General features: G+C 37.8%; 1 protein-coding gene across 1 annotated transcript in view; it reads right to left on the bottom strand.

The window, feature by feature from the left end:
• Nucleotides 1-3,233: 3,233 nt before the first annotated feature.
• Nucleotides 3,234-25,472, bottom strand: part of IFT88 (intraflagellar transport 88) — a 145,488-nt gene continuing 123,249 nt past the window's right edge. The window contains exons 25-26 of the mRNA XM_028105472.2: nucleotides 3,733-3,843; nucleotides 3,234-3,495 (exon numbers count right to left, since the gene is read on the bottom strand). Of these exons, the coding sequence (XP_027961273.1) occupies nucleotides 3,374-3,495; nucleotides 3,733-3,843 (233 nt within the window). The 3' untranslated portion in view covers nucleotides 3,234-3,373. The remainder of the gene's footprint in view (nucleotides 3,496-3,732; nucleotides 3,844-25,472) is intronic.

The following is a 25,472-nucleotide window of genomic DNA, read 5'->3' as shown; positions in this document are numbered from 1 at the left end:
ATCATAGATTTTAAAGCCTATCTGTTAGGTCCATTATCTGGATTATCTAAGGGTCTTCTTCTATTTATGTTTTGTTTGTTGGCCATTTTCTTACTCTTTATTTTTTACTGTATGCCTAATGTGTTATATATAAGAACCACAGAAACTACAAATGATATTGTTACCAGAGAAAGTTCTTTCTTCTGCTAGTCAGAGATAATTTGGAACTTATGATGTCGGTCCAATCAGAGACTGAGCTGGGTTGGGGCTGGGTTGTAGTTTTTAGAAGTCAGTTCATGGCTGTCCTTCCAGGCTTTTGATCAAGAGCCTGGCAGAACTATCTCCTCAGCTGTGAAAGACTGCAAGAGAGTCAAGTCAGCCTCTGGAGATTTTGAATTTAGATCATTAGCCTCCTACTCCACACAGCTCACAAAATAGCAAATGTCCTGAAGGTAGACAAATTGTGTATTTGTAGAAAGCCCTTCCCTATAGCAGGACTTTGTCCCCTAAGGACCCTAAGATTGTGGGAGATTTAACTTTAAATCTCCTTCTTAGGCTTTTAAAACTTTAAAAGCCTATAGCCCAGTTCCCCAGCCTCCAGTACCATCATAAAGCTCAGCAAATGCCCATGGTGGAAAACTGGTCAGAAATTTGACACTTCTTGACGTTTTTAATGTGTTGTGCCACATAACTACCATAAGTTCTGCTAGTTTCTCTTTTCCCTAGAAGACCCCCTTTTTCTGGCCAATCCCAATTTTCAGCCCATGCTCAAAACTGACAAATGTCTCTAGCGATGAAGACAGCCAGATCAACTCATCTAGAATGAACTCTTTCCAGTCTGGAATTTTAATCTTATTGCTCCCACAGCTGTCCAGTGACTTTAAACGTGATTTTTGCAATGATTTGTTGTTTTTTCCCCCCTAGTTAACTAGTTACAGTAGGAGCATTGGCCTAATATGACCTACTGCATCCTCCTTAGAACTGGAAGTCCCACTCCCCTCAAATGTGAAACTTCCTACATCACTTACTGCTCCTTTCAGTCTTTTTTTTTTTTCCTGACCTCCTCTTTCATGACCTCCAGGGCTGGTTGCTTAGACTTCTCTATCCTCACTTTCCCTAACTGGCCTCATTCAGTTGCAGTGGTATTGAATACTGTCTCTACACTGAGAGTTCCCCACCTTGCATCTCCAGCCCTTACCTCTTCCAATTTCCAAGTTTGTAAATCTAACTGCATTGTTTATATCTCCAGTTGGTTGCTGAAGAGAAATCTCGAATTTAGGATGGTTAAATCATGGCTGACCCCCACCCCTACCCCATATCCACTCCTCTCCATTCCTCAGTCACAGTTTCTCAACCTTTCCTCTTTCCCATATCCCCATATCCAATCCATTAGTAAATATTTCTGATGTCTGCCTCCAAAATGGATGCTGAATCGACCAATTCTCATGTCTATTGCTAAAAACCTGGTCTCAGGGGCACCCTCAGGTGGCTCAATTGGTTAAAGGTCTGCCTTCGGCTCAGGTCATGATCCCAGAGTCCCAGGATCAAGCCCCGCATGGGGCTTCCTGCTCAGCAGGGAGTCTGCTTCTCCCTCTGCCTCTGCCCCTCCTCCTGCTCGTGCTCTCACCCTCTCAAATAAACAAAAATAAAAAAATAAAAAATAAGGGATGCCTGGGTGGCTCAGTCAGTTAATCATCTGCCTTCGGCTCAGGTCATGATCCTAGAGTCTTGGGATTGAGTCCTGAGTTGGGCTCCTTGTTCAGCAGAGAGCCTGTTTCTCCCTCTGCCTGCTGTTCCCCATGCTTGTGCTCTCTCTCTAGCAAATAAAATCTTTAAAAAGAAATAAAAATAAAAAAGAAACACCTGGTCTCGGTCATCCTCATCTCTTGCCCAGGCTACTAGTAGTTCCAACCCTTTCCTTCGCCTCCAACCTGCCCACCTGTCAATTCATCTTCACGGCAACTGGTGTGATCACCAGTTTCTAAAGTTAAATAAAATCACATCACTCTCCTTCCTTGCACAAAACTTTCTAAGGGCTTCTCTATTGTTGTTAGAATAAGACTCAAACTCTATTTATAGGATCTATGTGATCTGGCCCCTGCCTACCTCTTGGACCTTACATCCTTTCACTTCCCTGCATATCTTGTATACCACCCACCCTGGTGGGCCCCAAGCCCTCTATCACTCTAACACAATAACCTCTAACATACACAAATCATTCCAATTTCAGTATTATGCATTTCATCGTTCTGGTGTTAATACAAATGCCACCTCCTAGAGAGGTCTTCCCTGACTCTTCCATCTAAATGAGCCCTTCCCTTCACTGCCATCACTCCCTATTACATTACTCCATTTAATTAAGTGCACTTAGCAACATCTAAAGTCCTTTTAAAAAAGACATATTTATTGTCTGCCTTCCCCACCAGGATTTAAGCTGAGGGCAGGGTCTTGTTCTGTCTTGTTCACTGCCGTATCCAGAGAATCTAGCACATAGATATTTAGTGCCCTTGTTGAATGACTCCCCCATTAGATCGTAACCATCTTGGGAGCAGAAACAGTGATCTAATTTTGGTTTTCCTCTTCCTGCACCTAACAGTAGTGTGCACATTATGGAGACGTTAAATAAGCCTCTTCTGATTGCCCCATCATTGCAATTCCTCTGGACATTACTGATCAGCCAAACACGTTGCTAAAGCAAAATGCAGGCAGTCCTGGCCTCCATCCCATACCCCAAGTCATGAATGGGAAAATCATTCTGGAGCTGTCATTGCTCAATGCTATTGGTACATGCCACTGGTCTGAAGGTAGAAAGGAAATACAGAAAAGAGCAAAAGGGTTTGGTGTTTCTCTTACTATAGTATCCAAAACATAATTGTTTTAATAGTATTATAATCCCTGTGAGGCAAATCTTCTAAAGACTTTAACAGTTTCTAAACTCTAAGTAATTAAGCTTAACTACAGATCCATCAGTGATATGTCTTAGCACATTTTACAAGCTGTGAACCATGAAATCAATGTGGTATTTTCATTGCTAAACTTTGTTTTAATGAAATCACAGAAAATATCAGCATGCACTACAGTAGTAGGGTAAATTTTCGTGAGCACACCCAAATACTTACATGTATGTGTAGGTACTAGGTGGTGCTACAAAATGTATTTCTTACTGTGGTCAATGTTTTCAAGAGTAAGGAAGTCACTAAAGTATTAGTTTCACATATCTTTATTCCATATAAACAAAACAAAACTTAGACCAATCTCATAGAACAGAATACACTTATTTAAGGTTTTGACAGTGTATGAAATTAAAATTTGGGTGTTTAATCCAAAGTCTCACACAAGCATTATCTTGTAAGGCAATTTCTTTCCTTTAATAAGTAAAAATTTAAAGTGTATATTATTCGGGAAGCAAATCATCTCCTAATTCTTCATCAGCAAAATCATCCTCGTCGATTCTTTTTTTGGCTGCAGTTTTTGGTCTTTCTATTTGAGGGCCAAGTGGATCCACATAGGAGGCATCTAGGTTTCAAAATAGATTGTTATATTAGAATAATAAAGAAAAACAACAAATGTGAAACCAATTTGTCTCATAAGCTAAACTGAACTGAGTGAACAGAAATGTTCTCCCAAGTCATTTAAAATTTTGTCTGTATATAAAAAATTCCTAATGCCCAATTATACATTTTTGCCATCTCACCAAATCTTTTCCAGACCTGTTATGCCTGTAGAAACTGGGTGGGGAACACCAGCACTTGCCTATTTCTTTGTTACTGCTACTTTCATAAGGTTCGTTTGTCCCAGGTAAAGCTCTGAGTTTGGCACTTAGTCGTTCACCTTTACTACTGGCACTACAGTTCTGGCCACTATCTGAAAACACAAAGATAAAAATGCATTTGTTTAATACGTTAAGAAAACATAACAATACATTATGAATCTTAAAGTATACTTATTTGCCAAGAAACAGGTTGTTTCATTTGGAAGCCAACTTCTGAGGGATATAATTGTTTCCTGAAACTTAAAAGAAACCTCTTGTTGAGAATCTATAACATAGATAAAACATCACTTAAAAGTAGTCTTTATACGTAGTCTTTCACATGTATGCTTAGTTACAGGTTTCAATTTTATAGATTCACTGGTGAGAAGTTAGAGACCATGTTGATGAGTATAACCTAGCAAAGAACAAAGAGCAGCCAGAGAAAGAACAAATAGGAAGTCATAAGATCAGTATGAGCCGTATCGTCAACCTCATTATCAAGGCTGGTGAGTGGCCCTAAAATCACATCAAATGAAAAACAGCAGAAGAGGTAGGAGAGGACCTAGATCATACAATTACTTTCTTTAAACATTCAGAAAATGTTCATGTAGGAGAGGATTAGATTTGCCCTCTATAGAATAGATTTTGGCTCAGTATGAGGAAAAACTTTAAGAGGATTATAGCATCCCAATATGGGCTGGCTGCCTTGGAAACACTGCAATCCATATCATGGAAGATTTTCAGACAGGGCTGAACACTCACATTAGTAGGAAACATTAGTAGTACTTCTCAACGTTAATTTTCCATTATATTTTTTTAAAGAAACACTCCTCTAGCCCCACATTTTTTATTTCTTCCCCTTAAAGTTCCCACAATGTCATTTTTTCCTATTATGGGAGCTTCACTTTTAATGAAAATTGTCTATCAACATATACCAATCATTTCTTTTCTGAGTACATTTTATATTTTAGTTTATTGATAATGTCTCTGAGAATAAACCAAAACAAGATGGTCTTTAAAATCCCCACATTTTAATGGTAGCCAACTGAGCAAAAATTATAAGTTCTAAGTTCTTATAAAAAACATTACCATTTCCTCCCAATAATATCCTTAGTTCTAGGCACTGAATGTTATGTTTTTTATTATTTTGCTCCTCTCTAATTTTTTGTTACAATTAGGCCCATCTTTTCCATCTGTAAGTGTAAATGCGTATCTTTCAAAGGGCTTGAGTGAGCTCAGATCAAAAAGTTTGAAGACCATTGCTCTAGGCAATATTTCCTTTTTCGCTTTTCATATAGATATAGGTTATCTATATGAATAAAACAAAACTCTGACATCTCTCTCAGGCAACCATAGCCCTTCTGAAATCCTAACATACTGAAGGATTCCACTTCTGTGGAAAAAGCAAACTTTAAAAAATAAAAACTGACCTCCTTAGAAAAACTTCAAATGTCCAATTGAAAGGCCATGAATATAGTTTTTAAACATTTTCTATTATAAACACCAGTGAGGGTATATTGTGAATATCTTCATTTCATCATTTTCAATCAACTTTCATGGAATAACGCTGCCATACATGGGCAGGTGTAAATGAATCAATAAGCATTTGTAAGTCTGGGTGAGTTTTATGCCTAAATAATGAAACAAGTTATTATATTCATTTCATTATAGCAAAAAAAATTTACTATTTCCTAGAGAAAAATTAAAATATCAAGTAGCTTCCAAAAACAAGAATGTGGAGATCAATTTTTCTGAATTATCAATCAATTAACACTAAAACTTACAAATGACACTTTTATAAGAGAAATATCTTAGAATCACAGAATTTAGAGTAATAAGGATTCTTGAAACTTACCTATACCAGAAAATAAAGAATACCCCTATGAAATGGACAATGTATATAGACAATTCCCAAAGTAAACAATACAATTAGTCAATAAATATATAAAAATATTTAAACTTTGTATATTTAAAGTGAAAAAAATCAAGTCAGAACACTACATACTGAGTGATACCATTTTTAGAAAGCTTAAAAACAAGCAAAATTAAAAACAGTGTTTGCATACATGATAAAATTATATGTGAAAAGGCAAGAAACTAAAAAAATATAAACCTGAATATATATAAAACATAAAAAATCTCACAGTGGTTACCTGTGGGAAAGGCAGGAGACAGAGTGGAAAAAAGCACATAGGTAGGCGTAGCAGTAATGTTCTGGTTCTGATGTTTTGATGGCTTCATTAATTTTATATGCTTTGTAACTTAAGAGTGCTACATTGATTCTTTTGTAGGTATCAAGTATTACATAATTTAAACCTTCACGTAATTCAAAATGTAAGATTCAACACCGCCTATTAAAATGGCCAAGATTTGGGGCACCTGGGTGGCTCAGTCTGTTAAGTGGCTGCCTTCGGCTCAGGTCATGATCCCGGAGTCCTGGGATCGAGCCCCATGTCGGGCTCCCTGCTCAGCAGAGACTGCTTCTCCCTCTGCTCCTCAGCTCGCTCACTCTCTCACTCACTCTTTCTCGCTCTCTTGCACTCTCAAATAATCTTAAAAAGTAAAATAAAATAAAATGTCCAAGATTTTAAAAATATCAGGTAAGTGAAATGAACAAACTTTCTGAGATTAATGTGGTAGTATATATCAACACTTAATTTTGTGGTCACCAAGATAGCAGAATAGGAAGCCCTAGAACGTTTTTCCTCACAAAGATACCAATTTGACTATATACAGTCCAAAAAACCTTTATGATAACTCCAGAAACCAGTTAGGAAGTTGCAGTACCCCAGATAAACTCAAATCCAAGAACAACTGCACTGAAACAGGTAAGAAAAGCCGTCTGATTTCAACTGTGTCAGCCCCTATCCCAAGCCAGCATAACTCACGATTGGGAGAAAAAGCCAATGCAGATTCTCCCTTGGGAAGGAAAAAAAAGAGTGGAACATTCATCCAACATTTTGGTTTTTCAGGGAACTGCCTGAGAGACTGGTTTGTTTTGCCTGACTTGGAGTGCTGATGAAGAACCAACACACTCTGGTTGGGGGTTTGCTGCAGTGCCAGAGTACCTTCCCGCAATGCACACAGAAGCTAGCACAGCTTGCTGTGATCAGGGGAAAGTAGCCAGCGCATGGCTTCTTCCTGAACAAGGAATGATTACAGTGGGATGTACATCCAATAGTCCAGCTTTTGGTGGTGGTGGTAGTGGGGATTCCCAAGGGCCTGGTCTCACCTGACTCACAGCACTAATGGGGAATTGGCACATCTTGGATGCATGGGGGCTGCTGAGAACAAAAGAGGACTCAGTAGCTTATTGCAGTGCTAGAGATCCTGCAGCACCACAGACACTAGAGGAAGCAAGAGATTACAAATCTTGAAATCTCTCTAATTGGGAAATTACATATAGAAGCTGAGAGAAGGTGCATATCATAAAAACTTTGAGAAACTCCCATAGTCTCTACTGGGGCTGACTTGTGACAGTTTCCCCTGTACAAAGCGAGGCCCCCAAAACCAGAGAAAAGTGGCTGTTTTTTCAAATGAAGAAATCACAAGAAACATAAAACATGGCAATGACAAAAACAAAACAAATCTTCAGAAATTGACCCTGAGGATATGGAGACCTATTGATTACCTGACAAAAAATTCAAAATAATTGTCTTAAACAAGCTCAATGTGCTATAAGAGAACACAGACAATAAATAAAATCAGGAAAATGAAGCATGAATGTATCAACAGAGATAGAAACTAAAAGAGGACCAAATAGAAATTCTGAGGCTGAAGAATACAATAAATGGATTGAAAAATTCACCATAAGGGTTCGAAAACAGACGTGATCAGGCAGAATAAAGGATCTGTGTACTCAGAGATAGGTCATTTGAAATTACTATATCAGAAGAACAAAAAGAAAACAGAATGAAGAAAAGTAAAGAAAGCCTAACAGAATTATGGGATATAATTCAGATTTGGCGACTAAACATATCAATATACAAGTTACAGGAATCCCAGAAAGAGAAGAGAGAAAGAATGGGGCAGAGAGATTACTGGAAGAAATAATGGATGAAAACTTCCCATATATAAGAAAGGAAATGAATATCCAAATTCAAGAACTTAAGGAACTCCAAATAGGATGCACCTAAAAAGGTGCACACTGAGACACATTATAATCAAACTGAAAATTCAAAGACAAAGAATCTTAAAATGAGCAAGAGAAAAGCTAATTCATCATAAACAAGGGAGCTAGCACACAATGATGAGCTTTCACAGCAGAAACATTACAGGCTACAAGAGAGCGGGAAGATATCTTCAAAGTGCTGGAAGAAAACTATGCCAACCAAGAATACTATATTTGGCAAAACTGACCTTCAAAAAGGACGGAGAAGTAGACTTTCCTGGATAAACAAAAACTGGGGGGGGTTATCACCACTAGACCTGCCCTGCATGAATTGCTAAACAGAATCCTTCAAGTTGAAACAAAAGGACACTAGACTGTAAGAGAAAATCATATGAAAATATAAAGCTCTCTGTAAAGGTAAATATAGAGATAAACACAGAATCCAGTAATACTGTCATGGTAGTACATGAATCACTTTTAATTCAGGTATAGAATATAAAAGATAAAAGCACAAAAATAACTATACTATAAAATGATGTTAAACAAATGATAAAAAGATGTAATTTGTAACATTGATAACATAGTGCTGGGGCAATGGAGTTAAGTTTTTGTATGTGATTTAAGTTGTTATTAGTTTAAAATAGATTGTTTTAACTATAGGATCTTTTAGGTAATTCCCATGGTAACCACAAAGAAAATACCTACAGAAGATGCACAGAAGAAAATGAGAAAGGATTCAAAGTATGCTGCTACAAAAAAATAAAAACAAACCAATGAAAAAAACAATGACACACAAAAGAAGGCAGCAAGAGAGGAAGAGGAGAAAATTACTAAAGGCATACAAAAAAATTAACATAATGGCAATGGTAAATACCTCCCTATCTGTAATTATTTTAAGTATGAATGGATTAAACTCCCCAATAGAAAGACCTAGAGTGGCTGACAGGTTAAAAAAAAAATCTGCTATATGCTACCTATAAGAGACTAACTTTAAATATAATGACATACATAGCCTGAAAGTGAAATGATGAGAAAAGATATTCCATGTAATTGGTAATAGAAAGAGAACAGGAATGCCCATACTTACTTCAAACAAAACAGACTTTAAATCAAAAACTGTCATAGAGACAGAGGACATTATATAATGATCAAAGGGCCAATTCACCAGGAAGATCTACCAATTATATATGCACCTTAACAGCAGAGCACCCAATATATGAAGCAAATATTGACAGAACTGAAAGAAGAAAAGAGAGTAACACAGTAATAGTAAGAGATTTCAATATCTCACTTTCCATAATAGTTCAACCAGCCAGAATATCAAAAGGAAACAGAAGACTTGAACAACACTTTAGATCAATGAGACTGAATAGATATTTACAGAACACATCATCCAACAACAGCAGAATAAATGTTCCAAGTGCACATGGAACAATTAATTCTCCAGGATAAATCATAGGTTAGCCATAAAGCAAGTTTTTTTTTTTTTAAGATTTTATTTATTTATTTGACAGAGAGAGAGACAGTGAGAGAGGGAACACAAGCAGGGGGAGTGGGAAAGGGAGAAGCAGGCCTCCCACTGAGCAGGGAGCCTGATGTGGGGCTCGATCCCAGGACCCTGGGATCATGACCTGAGCCGAAGGCAGTTGCTTAACCAACTGAGCCACCCAGGCACCCCAGCCATAAAGCAAGTTTTAACAAATTTAAGAAGATTGAAATCGTATCAATCACACTCTTTAACACTCAATGAACCAAAGAAGAAATCATAAGGGAAATTTAAAAGTGTCTTGAAGCAAATGAAAATGAAAACAAAACATACCAGAACTTACTGAATGTGGCAAAAGCAGTGCTAAGAGCAGTGTAGTTATAAATACATAAAAAAGGAGAAATATCTCAGATTAATAACCTAAATAAACACCTCAAGAAATTAAAGAGAAGAACAAACTAAACTTGATTGAGCAGAACAAAGGAAATTGTAAATATGTGAACAGAGATAAACATAATACAGCAGATAAAAATCATAGAAAAAATAAAACTAGGAGTTCATTTTTTGAAAAGTTCAAGAAAATTGACAAATCCTTAGCTAGAATGAGAAAAAGAGAAAAGACAAATAATGAGTGAAGAAATGAAGACAAATCATCAAATCAGAAATGAAAGGAGACATTACAACTGATGCCACAGAAATAAGATCACAGGAGACTACTATGAACAATTTTATGTGAAAAAACTGGGTAACATAGAAGAAATAAGTTTCTAGAAGCATAAAATGTACTAAGACTGAATCATGAAGAAATAAAAAATGTGAATAGATCAATAACAAGGGATTTAATCAGTAATCAAATACCTCCCAACAAAGAAAAACCTTGGACCAGATGGTTTTACTGGAGAATTCTACCAAATATTTATTTTTTTTAAAAAAGATTTTATTTGTTTGTCAGAGAGAGCGATGGAGTGAGTGGGCATAAGCAGGGGGGCAGCAGCAGGCAGAGGGAGAAGCAGACTCCCCGCTGAGCTAGGAGTCTGATGTGGGGCTCGATCCCAGGACCCTGGGATCATGATCTGAGCTGAAAGCAGATGCTTAACCAACTGAGCCACCCAGGCGTCTTTCTACAAAATATTTAAAGAAGAAATAACACCAATACTTCTCAAACTTCCAAAAAACTGAAGAGGAGGGAATACTTCCAAACTCATTCTATGAGGAAAGCATTACACTGATACCAAAATCATACAAAGATACTATAAAAAAAACTATAGATCAATATCTCTGATGACTATTAATGCAAAAATCCTCAACAAAATGTTAGCAAATTTAACTTAACAACATATTAAAAGAGTCATACATCACGTGGACCAAGTGGAATTTATTCTTGGAATGCAAGGATGGTTCAACATATGAAAACCAGTCAGTATAAGACACCACATTAATAGAATGAAGGAGCAAAAACCATATGATCATTTCAATGACGCAGAAAAAGCATTTGGCAAAACTCAACATTCTTTCAAGATGAAACACTAACCAAATGAGAATTAGAAGGAAATGATCTCAACATAATAAAGGCCATATATGAAAAGCCCACAATGAACATAATACTAAATGGTGAAAGACTGAAAGCTTTCCCTCCAAGATCAGGAACAAGGCAAGGATGGCCACGCTCACCACTTTTATTCTACCTAGTACTGGAATTTCTAGCCAGGGCAGTTATCAAGAAAAAGGAATAAAAGGCATTCAAATACAAAGGGCAGAAGCTAAATTATGTCTGTTCATAAATGACATGATCTTATTACACACGGAAAACCCCAGACTCCACCCAAAAACTGTTAGAATATCTTCAGAAAAATTGCAGAATCAAAATTAACACAAAAATCAACTGTATTTCTATACACTAACAATGAACAATCTGAAAAAGAAATTAAAAATTAAGAAAGCAATTCCATTTATGACATCATCAAAAATAATAAGATATTTAGGAATATATGTAACCAAGGAGGTGAAAGAGATATACACTGAAAACTACAAGACACTGCTGAAAGACATTAGAGAAGACACAGATGGTAGAAAGACAACCTGTGCTCATAGGCTGGAAGGCTTAATATTATTAAAATATCCATATTACCCAAAGAAATCTATAGATTCAATGCAATCCTTATGAAAATTCCAATGGCATGTTTTCAGAATTAGAAAAAACATTCCAAAATTTATATGGAATTTCAAAGGACTCTGAATAGCCTAGACAATGTTGAGAAAGAAAAATAAAGCTGGAGTCCTCACATTTTCTGATTTCAAAACATACTGCGTAGCTACAGTAATCAAGATGGTATGGCACTGGTATAAAGACAGACATACAGACCAATGGGGCAGAATAAACAGCCACAGAATAAAGCCTAAATGTATATGGTCAATTGATATTCAACAAGAGTGCCAAAGCTACACAATGGAGAAAGGATCTTGAACAGTGTTGGTAAAAGTGGATATCCACATACATAATGAGTTGGACCCTTATCTCACCCAATATACAAACATTAATTCAAAATGAATTAATCTAAATGTGAGACCTGAAACTATAAAACTCCTAGAAGAAAACATAGGGGACAACCTTCATGGTATTGGATTTGGCATGATTTCTTGGGTATGACACTAAAAGCACAGGCAACAAAAGGAAGAAAAGACAAATGGGATTACATTAAACTTTAAAGACTATGCAGCAAGCAACAATCAACAGGGTGAAAGACAACACGAGTAATGAGAAAAAATATTTGCAAACCATATATTTGGTAAGAAGTTAATATCCACACTATTAAAAAAATCCTACAACTCAACAACAAAAACACAATCCAATTAAAAAACTGGGCAAAGGATTTGCATAGGTATTTCTCTAAAGAAGATATTCAAATGGCCAACAAGTATAGGAAAAGATGCTCAACATCACTAATCATCAGGGAAATGAAAATCAAAACCACAATGAAATATCACCTCACACCCATTAGGTGGCCAATATCAAGTAACAGAAAATAACAAGTGTTGACAAGTATGTGGAGAAAGTGGAACCCCTGTACACTGTTGGTGGAAATGTAAATGGTGTAGTGCTATGTAAATAGTATGAAGGTTTCTCAAAATATTAAAAAGAGAATTGTCATATGATCCAGCACTTCTGCTTCTGGGTACATATTCAAAAGGATCTTGAAGAGATATCTGCACACCTCCTGTTCATAGCAGCAATACTTAAAATAGCCAAGAGATGGAAGCAATCTAAATGTCCATTAATAGATGAATGGATAAAGAAATGTGGTATATACACACAATAGAGTATTATTTTTATTCACCCTTAAAAAGGAAGAAAATCCTGTCATATGCTACATCGTGGATGAAGCTTGAGGACATTACACTAAGTAAAATATAAGCCAGTCACAAAAAACCCAAATGCTGCATGATTTCACTGACACGAGATATGTAAAGTAGCCATATTCATAGAGACAGAAAGTAGAAAGGTGGTTGCCAGGGGATAGGGGAGGAGGACTGTCATTTAATGGTACAGTTTTAGTTTTGCAAGAAACAGAGTAGAATGGTGGTTGCCAGGGTGGGGAGAGGGGAGGGGGAAAGGGGCAGTAGTTGTTCACTGGGTATAGAGTTTCAGGTTTGCAAGATGAAAAAGTCCTAGAGACCTGTTGCACACCAACATGCACATAGTTAATACTGTACACTTAAAAATGTTAAGATGGTAAGTTTTTTGGTTTTGACCATTTTTTTAAAAAAGGCAAAATTTTGCACATCTTTACATGTGGCATAACCATATTTGGTGATGGAGGAAAATGCACATATGATGGTAAAGAAAGGAAACATGGTAAAACATTTTGCAGCAGTATGATCTGGGTAACTTTAGATTTTCCTTTATTTTTGTCTGGAAGTCTACATTTTCTGTAGTAGAGAGTATTCATTTTTGGTAGTATTTTAGGAAACTTTATTAGCTCTTTGAAGTTAAGAGAGTTCATTGGAGAGAGCAATGTGATGCTTTACAGCCCCAACAAAGGAATAGATTCAATCCACGTTTCTCACACAAAAACCTCTTCTATACACTGTGAAGCACAAGGGAGAATATCACCTCCATCCCTGCCCCAGTTATGTGGAGTTATAATCGACATACAAAAAACAGCACATACTTATTGTGTAGATTGAGGATTCTCATAAAATCAGCACTATAATCAGGATTATGATCAAATCTATCACCCTTTGAAGTTTCCTCTTGCCCCTTTGAAATTCCTCATTCCCACCCTCCGCCCCATTCATCCACCCCAATCTTCAGGTAACTACTGATGTTTTCCATCACTATATATTAGTATGTGCTTTTTAAAAAATTTTTATTTTATTATGTTAGTCACCATACAGTACATCATTAGTTTTTGATGTAGTGATCCATGATTCATTGTTTTCATATAACACCCAGTGCTCCATGCAGTACGTGCCCTCCTTAATACCCATCACCGGGCTAACCCATCCCCCCACCCCCCCGCCCTGTGAAACTCTCAGTTTGTTTCTCAGAGTCCACAGTCTCTCATGGTTTGTCTCCCGCTCCGATTCTGCCCCCCACATTTTTCCCTTCCTTCTCCTAATGTCCTCCATTCTATTCCTTATGTTCCACAAATAAGTGAAACCATATAACTGACTTTCTCTGCTTGACTTATTTTACTTAGCATAATCTCCTCCAGTCCCATCCATGTTGATGTAAAAGTTGGGTATTCATCCTTTCTGATGATGGCTGCTCTTTTTAAAAAACCTGGCTTCTTTCACTCAGCAGAGATTCAGCTATGTTGTTGCTGGTGTCCTTCCATTTAATTGCTGAGTAGTTATATGGATATGCCACAATTTATTCCCTTGTTGATGACTTTTGTGTTGTTTCCACTTTGGAGGTATTTGAAATAAAGCTGTTATGAATATATTTGTAGAAGTCTTTGTGTGGACACATACTTTCATTTCTCTTGAGTAAATTCCTAGGAGTAGAATAGTTAGGTTGTATGGTAACTATATGTCTAACTTTAAAAGAAACTGTCAAACTACTTTTTAAAAGTTGTACCACTTTGTATTCCCATCAACAGTGAATGAGAGTAACAATTGCTCCACATCCTCACCATCACCTGGTATGGTCAGTCTTTTGTAGTCCTTCTACTGGGTATCTAATTGTGGCTTTACCTTGCATTTCCCTAATGACTAGTGAGTGACCATATTTTCATGTGCTTAAATTTCATTTGTATACTTCTTTGTTAAAAATTTTTAATGACTTATTATTTTTTAAATTTCTTTTATTATGTTCAATTAACTGACATATAATACATTTCTTGATGCAGTGTTCAACAATTCATTAGTTGCATATAACACCCAGTGCTCATCACCACATGTGCCCTCCTTAATACCCAACACCCGATTACCCCATCCCCCCAACCCCCTCCCCTCTGAAACCCTCAGTTTGTTTCCCGGAGTCCAGAGTCTTTCATGGTTTGTCTCCCTCTCTGATTTCTTCCCATTCAGTTTTCCCTCCCTTCCCCTGTGGTCCTCTGCACTATTCCTTATGTCCCACATATGAGTGAAACTGTATGATAATTTTTTTAAAAGATTTTATTTATTTATTGGACAGAGAGAAACACAGCGAGAGAGGGAACACAAGCAGGGGGAGTGGGAGAGGGAGAGGCAGGCTTCCCGCCGAGCAGGGAGCCCGACGTGGGGCTTGATCCCAGGACCCTGGGATCATAACCTGAGCCAAAAGCAGATGCTTAACGACTGAGCCACCCAGGCGCCCCCATATGATAATTTCTTAATAACATTTTCTTTAGCTTACTTTATTATATTTATTGTATTTACTATATTTACTCTATTTTAAGTACAGCATATAATTTATACAACATACAAAATATGTGTTAATTGATGGTTTATGTTATTAGTAAGGCTTCTGATCAACAGGAGGCTATTAGCAGTCAATTTTGGGGGCGGTCAAAAGTTATACATGGATTTTTGAGTGTACAAGGCCATTGGCACCCCTAACCCCCATGTTTTTCAAGGGTCAACTGTACTTTGTTAGTGATTATTCTCCAAGGAAAGCAGATTGTATTACTAGTTTCAGAAGTAGACTTCAGTGATTCATCAGTCTTATATAATACCAGTGCTCATTACAACACGTGCCCTCTTTAATTTTCCATTTTGAGTTAATTTTTGTATGTGGTGCAAGGTGTAGATCAATATTAATTTTTTTGCATGTGAATTTCCAATTACTCTAGCACTGCTTGTTGAAAAGACTATCCTCTTTCCATAAAATTGCATTTTGCACTTTTGTTAAAGGTTAATTTACTATGTATGTTTGGGTCTATTTCCAGACACTATATTTTGTTCCATTGCTATATATGTATCAAAAGAAAAACTTTTGATGCCCACCTTTCTGGAGTCACATATAACATCTGTTTTTACCTGTTCATTTGAATATTTACCCTCTACTAGTTTGGAAGTTATATATCCCATTTGAGTTATTTTTATATTTACTAGATATTTTAGGCATTTTAATATGTACATTTAAGAGTCTAAAATTAATCAGTATCTACCTTCTTCCCAAAGTGAAGATCTTTGAATGCTTTATTCTATTACAACTTACATCCCTGCCTTAAATGTTACTGCAGTCTAGGAGTTTAGTTTTGTTTTTTTCCTTAAAATTTTTTATTGTTATGTTAATCACCATACATTACATCATTAGTTTTTGATGTAGTGTTCCATGATTCATTGTTTGTGCATAACACCCAGTGCTCCACGCAGAACGTGCCCTCTTTAATACCCATCACCAGGCTAACCCATCCCTCCACCCCCCTCCCCTCTAGAACCCTCAGTTTGTTTTTCAGAGTCCATTGTCTCTCATGGTTCGTCTCCCCCTCGATTTCCCCCCCTTCATTCTTTCCCTCCTGCTATCTTTTTTTTTTTTAACATATACTGCATTATTTGTTTCAGAGGTACAGATCTGTGATTCAACAGTCTTGCACAATTCACAACGCTCACCATAGCACATACCCTCCCCAATGTCTATCACCCAGCCACCCCATCCCTCCCACCCCACCCCTACTCCAGCAACCCTCAGTTTGTTTCCTGATATTAAGAATTCCTCATATCAGTGAGATCATATGATACACGTCTTTCTCTGATTGATTTATTTCACTCAGCATAACATCCTCCAGTTCCATCCACGTCGTTGCAAATGGCAAGATCTCATTCCTTTTGATGGCTGCATAATTAGGAATTTAGTTTTATCTTGATTTTTAAAAATTCTACAACATAGAGTATTGCCATTATTTTAAATATTCAACATATACTTAGATTTAATAGCCTATTTGCCACCATATTTGCTTTTTTCTTTTTTGTACCTCTGGCTTTTTCCCCCTCAGCCTGAAGTACCCTCTTTGCAATTTCTTTTAATGAGGACCTGTTGGTTTAAAATGCTCTAAAATGACTTTATATTGTGTTCATTCTTGAAATATAGACTCAATGGCATACAATTCCACGTTGATAGTTATTTTGTCTGCACACATTGAAGATGTTCCAGTATTTCTGGTTTTCTTTTTAGACTTTGAGAAATCAGCAAGAGTTTTTCTGCCTTTCATATATTGTAACTTGGCTATGATACATGTACCATTCACCCCATTTGAGAGTTAACTTTAATAATCTGATGATCTCATTAGTTCTTGAAAATTCTTGGCCATTATTTATTTCCTTTTCCTCATTCTGTCTTTCTAACCTAATTATATGTAGGCTAGACCTTTTTCACTACACCTTCGTGTCCCTCAATCTCTCCTATTTTCCATCACCATAACCCTCTGTCCTTCATTCTGGGTAACTTCTTCAGCTCTATCTTCCAGGTCATGCATTCTCTCTCTCTCTCTCATCTGATTGAGTCTGCTATTTAGGGCCAGCAAACTTTTTCTGTAAAGGACCAGAGAGTAAATATTTTAGGTTTTGTGTGCCGTATGGTTTCTGTTGCAGCATGAAGGCAGATTGAGCACGGCTGTGCTCCAGGAAAACTTTACTGACAAAAACAGGTGGTAGCTCAAGCCAGATCTGATTTGTAAACTGTAGTTTTCCAACCCCTGGTTTAAACCATAAATTTTCTAATAGGTGAGTTTCTAATTTCAATTATATTTTTCATTTTTGGAAGTTGTATTTGGTTCTTTTCAATCTGCCTAGTAACTTTTATATTCTCTTATCCTTTTGTCATACTTAAAATACACAAGTATTGCCCACTATCTTGATCAGATTCCCGGGTTTGTATAGTGAGAATTTGCAGAGTGAGGGATTCTGTGCTGATTCTTAAATTTTAGATAGCAGTGTTTAAGAGCTCAGGTATCAGAGGATAACCACAACATTATAAAAAAAAATTATCTGAATCTATTCAGTTCTTGAATTCAGATAACAAGAGATATCTATATTCTTACTTTTTTTAAAGATTTTTTTATTTGTCAGAGAGAGAGAACAAGCCAAGCAGGAAGAGTGGCAGGCAGAGGAAGAAGCAGGCTCTCTGCCGAGCAAGGAGCCTTGATTTGGGACTTGATCCCAGGACCCTGGGATCATGACCTGAACCAAAGGCAGATGCTTAATGGACTGAGCCACCCAGGCATCCCTCTATATTCTCACTTTTAAAATATATTTTCACCTGATAATTAAAACATCTGTAGTCTTTGAAAACTGGATTCTACAGTTTCTGTTGTTGCTCATTCATAGTGTTTTTCCTCATGTGTTCAGACTTTTTAAAACTGTACGTTCCTTTTCTTTGTAACTTTATCTGAAGGAAGTGTGTGAGGCTTATTTACACCATATTCCTTCAGGATAAACTTGTTTCTCCTAGGTACCTGGGAGCAGCACCAACTCAGTTCCACTTTATGCCAAATTTTCAGTGTGGGGTTCCTTCAGGTCACACAGGTAATATATATTCTAGCTCCCAAACTCTGTGATTGAGGGTTATGTTTAGGAGTTTTCCAGGGAGCTTTTCCTGTTTTTTACATTCCAGTAGTACCAAGGTGGAAACCCATCCTTTGTGGGGTGGATTTTCTTCTAGTTGACCCACTACCAGTATTTCCTATTAAGGGTCCTGGCTTTATAAAGGGGTTCTCTGAACTGACCTCTGACTTCTTGGGGGCCCCCACTGTATCTCTTGGTCCCCATGAATGGCCTATAAACTTAGGCTCTAGGCCACCAGGGATTAGCTAGGACAAATGCCAGCTTCTGCACTTATTCCTTTGGCTTAAATTTTCTTCTTTTTTTTTTAAATAGGCTCCACACCCAGCGTGGAGCCCAATGTGGGGTTTGAACTCACAACCCTGAGATCAAGACCTGAGCTGAGATCAAGAGTAAGATGCTTAACTGACTGGGCCACCCAGTCATTTTTAATATCCAGAGAATTTCCCTTTTTCTTGCCAACTCAGCCACGCATTTAAAAAATTTTTTTATTTTCCTATTTAAAATTTTTTTTCATTTTCTTATTTTCTTTTTTCCTTCCTCTCTGCCCAATATTCAATTCACCATTTTTAGAAGTGCTATTCCTGGAGGAGTTTCCTTGAACATTCAGTCCATCTGACTGTCAGAAATAGAGGTAATAATTTCATAGTCAGCAGGAATACACATAAATGTTACTAAAAAGGTTAAGTCTAACCTCTTTATTTTTCAGATGAGAAAACAAGCCTAAAGAGATAAGGCCACTTGGTTCAAGAGTTCACAGTTAGTTAGTGGCAAGGCCATCAGCAAAACCGAGGTTTCCTGATTGCCAACCTAGTCCTTGCCCATTCTACAAGTATGCCTTTTTGGCAAAGGATCCATGTAAAGTGTGGCACTTTCCATACAGTTGTGAGAAGTTTATGTGAGTAAGTATGGCCTTACTTACACATTCATATACACATTCCTACCATATGGTATTCCAAGTTGAGCAGCACAGAATATGGCTGTCTTAATAATGATAAATATCCAGACAAAATAAATTCACAATCTCTTTTCACAGCCCTATGTTTTAGACCCTTTTCCTATCCCCAGAATAGCCTAGACCCTCTTGTCTTATAAAAGCAGCTTGCAGTCTTGAAATTTGGGGAAAATCTCATAATACTTCTGCTAGAGGAGAGACTACATCCTGCCTTGACCAATGTTTTTACAAGGCAACTCATACTAAGAAGGCAAACTATTTGTAACATTTTAAAAAGTTAGGTTTTAAAATATGAGTTCCTTTTTTGCTGAGATAGTGAGTTTTATGACGTAGGCTCTATTCATGGAACAAATTAAGAAACGTTAAGAGGCTGACTACATAAATTTTCACCATTCTCTTCAAATAAAAATGAATACACTTTCTAAGGGAAGACAGTCTTTACTTATTTAGAAAAAGTTTATATCCTCTTCGCCTTCCTGCATCCCATACACTCCTTAAATCACTGGAATCCGATTTCTGCCCAACAGTGTACTGAGATAGTGTTAGGGTTACCAACACTAACTTAATTGAAAAATCCAATATCCTTTTTTAGTTTTCAAGGTCCAATTAACCAATATCCGACAATTCTCCAACATCCATCCCCCTTCTCTTAAGCTAGGCTAGGAAGCCTATCAATTGATTTCTTATTTTTTGAAAGTGCTATCCAAATGAAACCTTCTAAAAAATTCTTCCTATTCCTCTGAATATGTTACAAACACAGTGCCCCTTACTCTTTTCAATCTCTTTTTAAGTGATTCTCTTTTGGTGAGTTGTAAACTCTGATTTCACTATCCAATAGACATTAAAAAATATTTCTGTTCTCTCTCCTCCATCTCCAAGATGATACTCACTTTGGCACCTACAAAGATGCAATCACTATGGAAGATCTCTCATTCCATAAGTATAAATAAATTTTTGTTTATATCTAGAAATACTGAAGAACATCAGACAGCACTTTGGAGACCTTCAGCATGAATCTATTGTCCAATTTATGTCTACGTACTTTGTAGCCCGACTTACAAATGATCTATCCTCTTGTTATGAGGAAGCTGATCTTCCTTTGCCTCTGAGCCTTTTGAAAGTTAAGGGGCAGTGTACCACAGCTATGGATCCAAAGTTCCCGCCCAACCCCTACCATCTAAGAAATTAATGGCATCATCAGCTGAGATGATATAATCCTCGTATAATTTTATAAGGCCCATTCATTGCTTGGACCTAGTTTTACTGCAAAAACTTCAGCTCATTTTTACATTGTTAAGGCTGCAATTCTCAGTTTAACTTCACCCCTTACTCCCTACTCCCACTGATCTAATTGCATTATTACCCAACAAAACAGTTAACAGGGATATATCAAAATTGGAAAAGTTAACTGTGATAGCTACTATAATAGGCAACACTCAGTTGAAGAAGTCTGTGGAGGGAACCAGTAAAGATGTATGCAAAGTAGATAACTGGTTTATTACATTTTTTAAAAACTCATTTGGGCTGAGCGTGGAGCCTAATGCAGGGCTTGAACTCTCATGACTGTGAGATCAAGACCTGAGCTGAGATCAAGAGTTGGATGCTTAACCGACTGAGCCACCCAGGCACCCCGATTTATTACAGTTTTTGAGTTATATTTTGCATATCTTAAATGCTTAATTCAGTACCTGGTATATAAATGTATGGGAGAAGGAGAAGCTGAAACGGAATTGGTACTTATTGAATACCTGTTATGGTTAGGAACTTGACAAATGCTTATTTATTGATAAACAGAAAGACAGGAAAGGAAAAAAGAACTTATGGAATATGTGTGTATGTGTATATGCGTGTGTGTGTGCTCATGTATATATAAAAGGTGTACATATATTTTACAGATATATGTAATATATATGTGTTTTACATATTTCATCAGATTTAAATATACATATTACATATATCAGTAAAATGTTTAGATTGGATTTCCTGTGCTTTTTGTAATTTGCCTCTGATGGAAATACCAAAAGAGGAGTTTCACAAATGTTTTGACTAACAGCATTACTGGAATAAGTATTCAGCTTTCCAAATTGGTAACTTAAAAATACTCATTTGCATATACAATTTCTAGAATTTTTGTTTAAAAAAACCCTTTTATAAACTCTGTACTCTGTAGTAAGAGAGAGGTACACTTGACATTTATACCTTCATGCATAGATAAATGTGATCCTGTGGTAGTAGGAAAAACTCTGAGGATAACAAACTCTAAGATCATACATCCAGGAGAGGTAAGAACACGGACCCTCACTATCCAGAGATGTGGACACCAGATTTTCAGGTACTACCCACCACCCTCCTTGGTCAAATAGGAATCACCCTTATCAGGTGCTTGCCTGTGTCAGACACTGTGTTAAGTGCTTTCTATGTATTAACGCATCTCTCCCTCTCAACAACCCTATTAGGTAGGTCCTATTTTCACTCCCATTTGACTGACAAGGAATCTGTGACAAAGAGATTAAGTAACCTGCCCAAGGTCATGTAAGATATGGTGACTTAGAAAAAGAGGTCCACAGATGTTGAATGAATACCAGGACTGAGGAATTAATTACAATGACCTCAAATGCAGGGCAATAAACTAAGGGCCAGAGGAAAGGAGCATGCTCTGTTGAAGACACAAAACCTCATACACTCTGTTGTTATGTGTATGGCCTATTTGGAGGTGGCCGGGATGTAAACAGCTAAGACAGTGTTAAGAGGAAAAGGTCAGTGATAAAGAATCTTACTGCATAAGCTGTGCGCGTGGATTAGACAGCTGGAGTCAGTGCTTTGAAAGAGCATCACCTGAAGGCCGGCTTGCCGCACCCAGTTATATTTACGGAGAGGCCAGCCTAGAGCAGGAATTGGCAAACCACAGTCTGGGAGCCAAACCCGGCCCATCCCCTGTTTTTGAACATCAAGTGAGCTAAGAAGGGTTCAGACATTTTTACAGCCTGGGAAAAAAAGCAAAAGAATAACAATATTTTGTGACACATGACATTTATAGGACATTCAAATTTCAGTGTCCAAAGATGAAGCTTCAGAGAGCCCAGCTTAGCCACTTGCTTACATGTTGTCTATGCCCGCCTTCGTGACACCGCAAGTAAGTATGGCCCCAGAGCCTCAACTGGCTACTACCTGGCTCTTTACAGAAAAAGTGTGCCGACCCCCTGGCTTAGAGAAAACAGGTGACACATTAGCAGATCAGACCAGCAAGGCAGACTGACACAGAGAAATTTCTTCAGATCTGTGACACAGAGAATAATTCTTTGCCACAGTGAGTGCTATCAACTCTCTTCTAATCTTTATTGCTAATAAAGTTCCCTTTGTGTTACATACCAGCCTCCAAATGCTTAGATACCAGGGCATTCAGCACAGTTAGTCTTTGGCTTTCTGAGGTGAAGAGGGCACTGACTCTGGAACTGAAGGTGACAAGAGTGATGCTCTTGTGAAGTGAGTCCTCAGTCCCTCTGGCTTCTCCAGGCTTTTTTTGCCCCGTAACACTCACTCCCTTTTTTCCTAGAGATCAGCTACATTTTGTTGATGTGATTCTTTGAAGTTAGATATATTTACATGTGCTCTTGCTATCCTTCCTCCTTGGGCTGTAATCTTTGTCCACAGGTGGCGGTCACTAAGCACGAGTTGATCACTCTGCCTGTGACACCACTGAGGTCCACAAAACTGTGAGAAGGTATTCTAGTAAAAAAAACTTACCCTTGGATTATAATCTCAAAAAACTTCAAATTTTAAAAATAAAACATGGTTACAATGTATTTTATAAAAGACATGTTCCTCAAAAAGTTGTCCATAAAGTTAATTTCTGTTCACTGAGTCATATTATCCTACTCTCATTATAAAATTATTTTTAGTGTAAAACTAAGAGAAACACTGTCACAGGAAAAGTTTGCACCCAAGACATAATAAACACTAAAAAAATGCAGCAAACTATTAAGTAGCACACAGAGTAAATAAAAACAATTTTAAAATGAAACCTTAATAACATAGTACTCAAGTCACAAAATGCAACCATCATGCTAAAATGTAAGATGTAAGATGCTTTACAAGAAGGCACTCTTGTTTCCTGAGGACAGATACACATGAGAAGCAGCTGCATTCTGCGGATTTCCTATCTTTTAATGCAAGCCAACACACTGGGCAAGAATATGACTCCTCTCACCTGGCTTATCCATGCGGACCATACATATGATGACTATGGAGACTTGGAACTTGTCGAATAGAGTGCTCCTTGTGGAAGCTGACTTTCAGTGTGACTTAACTTTTTTCTGAATTGTTTGATGTTTTGGCACTGAGCAGCTGAAACCTTAACCCCAAATTTGGCATTTAGAAGAGTAATGCATTTCTACTTCAAGGAGTTGAAACAAGTTCATTTCATTTTAAGTTAATTCTACAAAAAACAAACTAAAGTACTGAAAATCCTGGAATGGATATTCAATATTCTAAACCAAACATTATTGCTTTTTAATGCAGTTTGTATCAAGTAATAATAGTAATAGCTACTCGGCATCGAGTGTGTGCCAGGCATTGCAGTGAGCCCCCTTCCATGAGTTGTGCGTGTAATTTTAAGTTAGTTTCAAGCTCATACCACCTCCCGGGGTAATACACTCGGGAGTGACAGAGCTAGGGCAGGAGGCCAGAGGCTGGATGACTGCCACTACTGTGAATTTAAATTTGGTGGTAATAGTAGCAGCAACCTTTCTATACACACTGTATCACATTTACTCTTGTGATATCTCATTTAAGATCCATCAGAATCAGCTGGGGCCTTGTCAGAAATGCAAATTCCTGGGCATGGCCCAGACTGGTTCAGAAATGCGGCACTAGGGGCACCTGGGTGGCTCAGTCAGTTAAATGTCTGCCTTCGACTCAGATCATGATCCCGGGTCCTGGGATCAAGGCCCATATGGGCTCCCTGCTCAGCGGGGAGCCTCCTTCTCTCTCTTCTTGTGCTCACCCTTGCTTGCTCTCTGTCAAATAAATAAATAAAATCTAAAAAAAAAAATGCTGGACTAGGAGTTCAGCAGGCTGTTTCCACAAGCCTTCCAGGTGACTCTGCCACATGCTAAAATTGGAGAACCACTGAAGAGGATAGGAGCTGAGGCTTATTAAACAAACAGCAAAAATAAGGCTGTAGTAGGACTAGCTTGATCCACAAAAAAAAAAAAAAGGGACAGTTTTCAAGGGCCCTCAAGCATTTCATTTTATATAAACTAATCTGATATTTAAGTTCCCAATGGTCCTTGCTCCTGGGCAATACTTTAAAAATCTAGTTGTAGGCGCTGCATTTATTTTAACAGCTTAAAGCTGGCCTCTTTTGGATGCATTTAGAAAATCATCCCTTTCCACTATCTGACCTGTGGATCTAATCCAGACGGAAGTGCCAAATATTTCCATGTAAAGACGTAAATGTGCATCTCTAAGTTTCACAGGCAGAGGTGGACGATGGGTAAGAGCAGGGGCTGTCACATGTGGGTGTGTACTGGGAGGGCCTAACTGAGCTCTAATAAAGAGGTCAGCGGCCACTATGCACACAGTGCCTGGCACCGGTGGAGTGGGAGGGAGACTGCTGGGGAGGAGGGGGCGTGCCCACAGGGGGCTGCAGGGTGCTCGGAGAGGGCCCCATGAGGTGAAAGGGAAGAGAAGGTGAGAGAGGCATCCGCAGCATGGTTTATTCAGACTTCAAAGCTGGGACAGCCTGTACTGTGGCCTGTGCCAAGAGCTAGAGGAAAAAAAGGCCAAAAACATGATTCTTGAAAAAGTGGCAGCATGGAATCAGCAAGGTCACCGAAAGAGGCCTTCCAACGTGGGCTGCGGGAGGAAATGAAGAAGTCTGGGGTGCCATGTAACTCAAGGGATCAGGAAATAAGGAACAAAAAGGCAAATGGTAAGGGGAAAAAAAGAAAGCAACCCTGAAAAGGAAGTATTTAATGCTCTAAACTTGTGCCAAAAGAACCAAGCAACATGAAACCCAACTTGTAAAAATGCCTTAATAACACAGAATTTCTACTCCAAAATTCCCCCCTGTGAGAATAAAGCTTATTTGTGCACTAGAACTGTTTGTGTTGAGCTGAAATGGACTGGATGAGAGAAAAGAAAATTTATTAAAAAAGAGAAAAGCAGTGGAGGAAGGCCAGGACCGGGAGGTGAATTTGTAACA

Source organism: Eumetopias jubatus, unplaced genomic scaffold, assembly GCF_037043125.1.
Source record: "Eumetopias jubatus isolate StellerSeaLion01/CBP00866 unplaced genomic scaffold, mEumJub1_p1.0 scaffold_3, whole genome shotgun sequence".
Lineage (NCBI taxonomy): Eukaryota > Metazoa > Chordata > Mammalia > Carnivora > Otariidae > Eumetopias > Eumetopias jubatus.
Note: the sequence above shows the minus strand (reverse complement) of the source record. Positions and strands in the feature narration are given on the sequence as shown.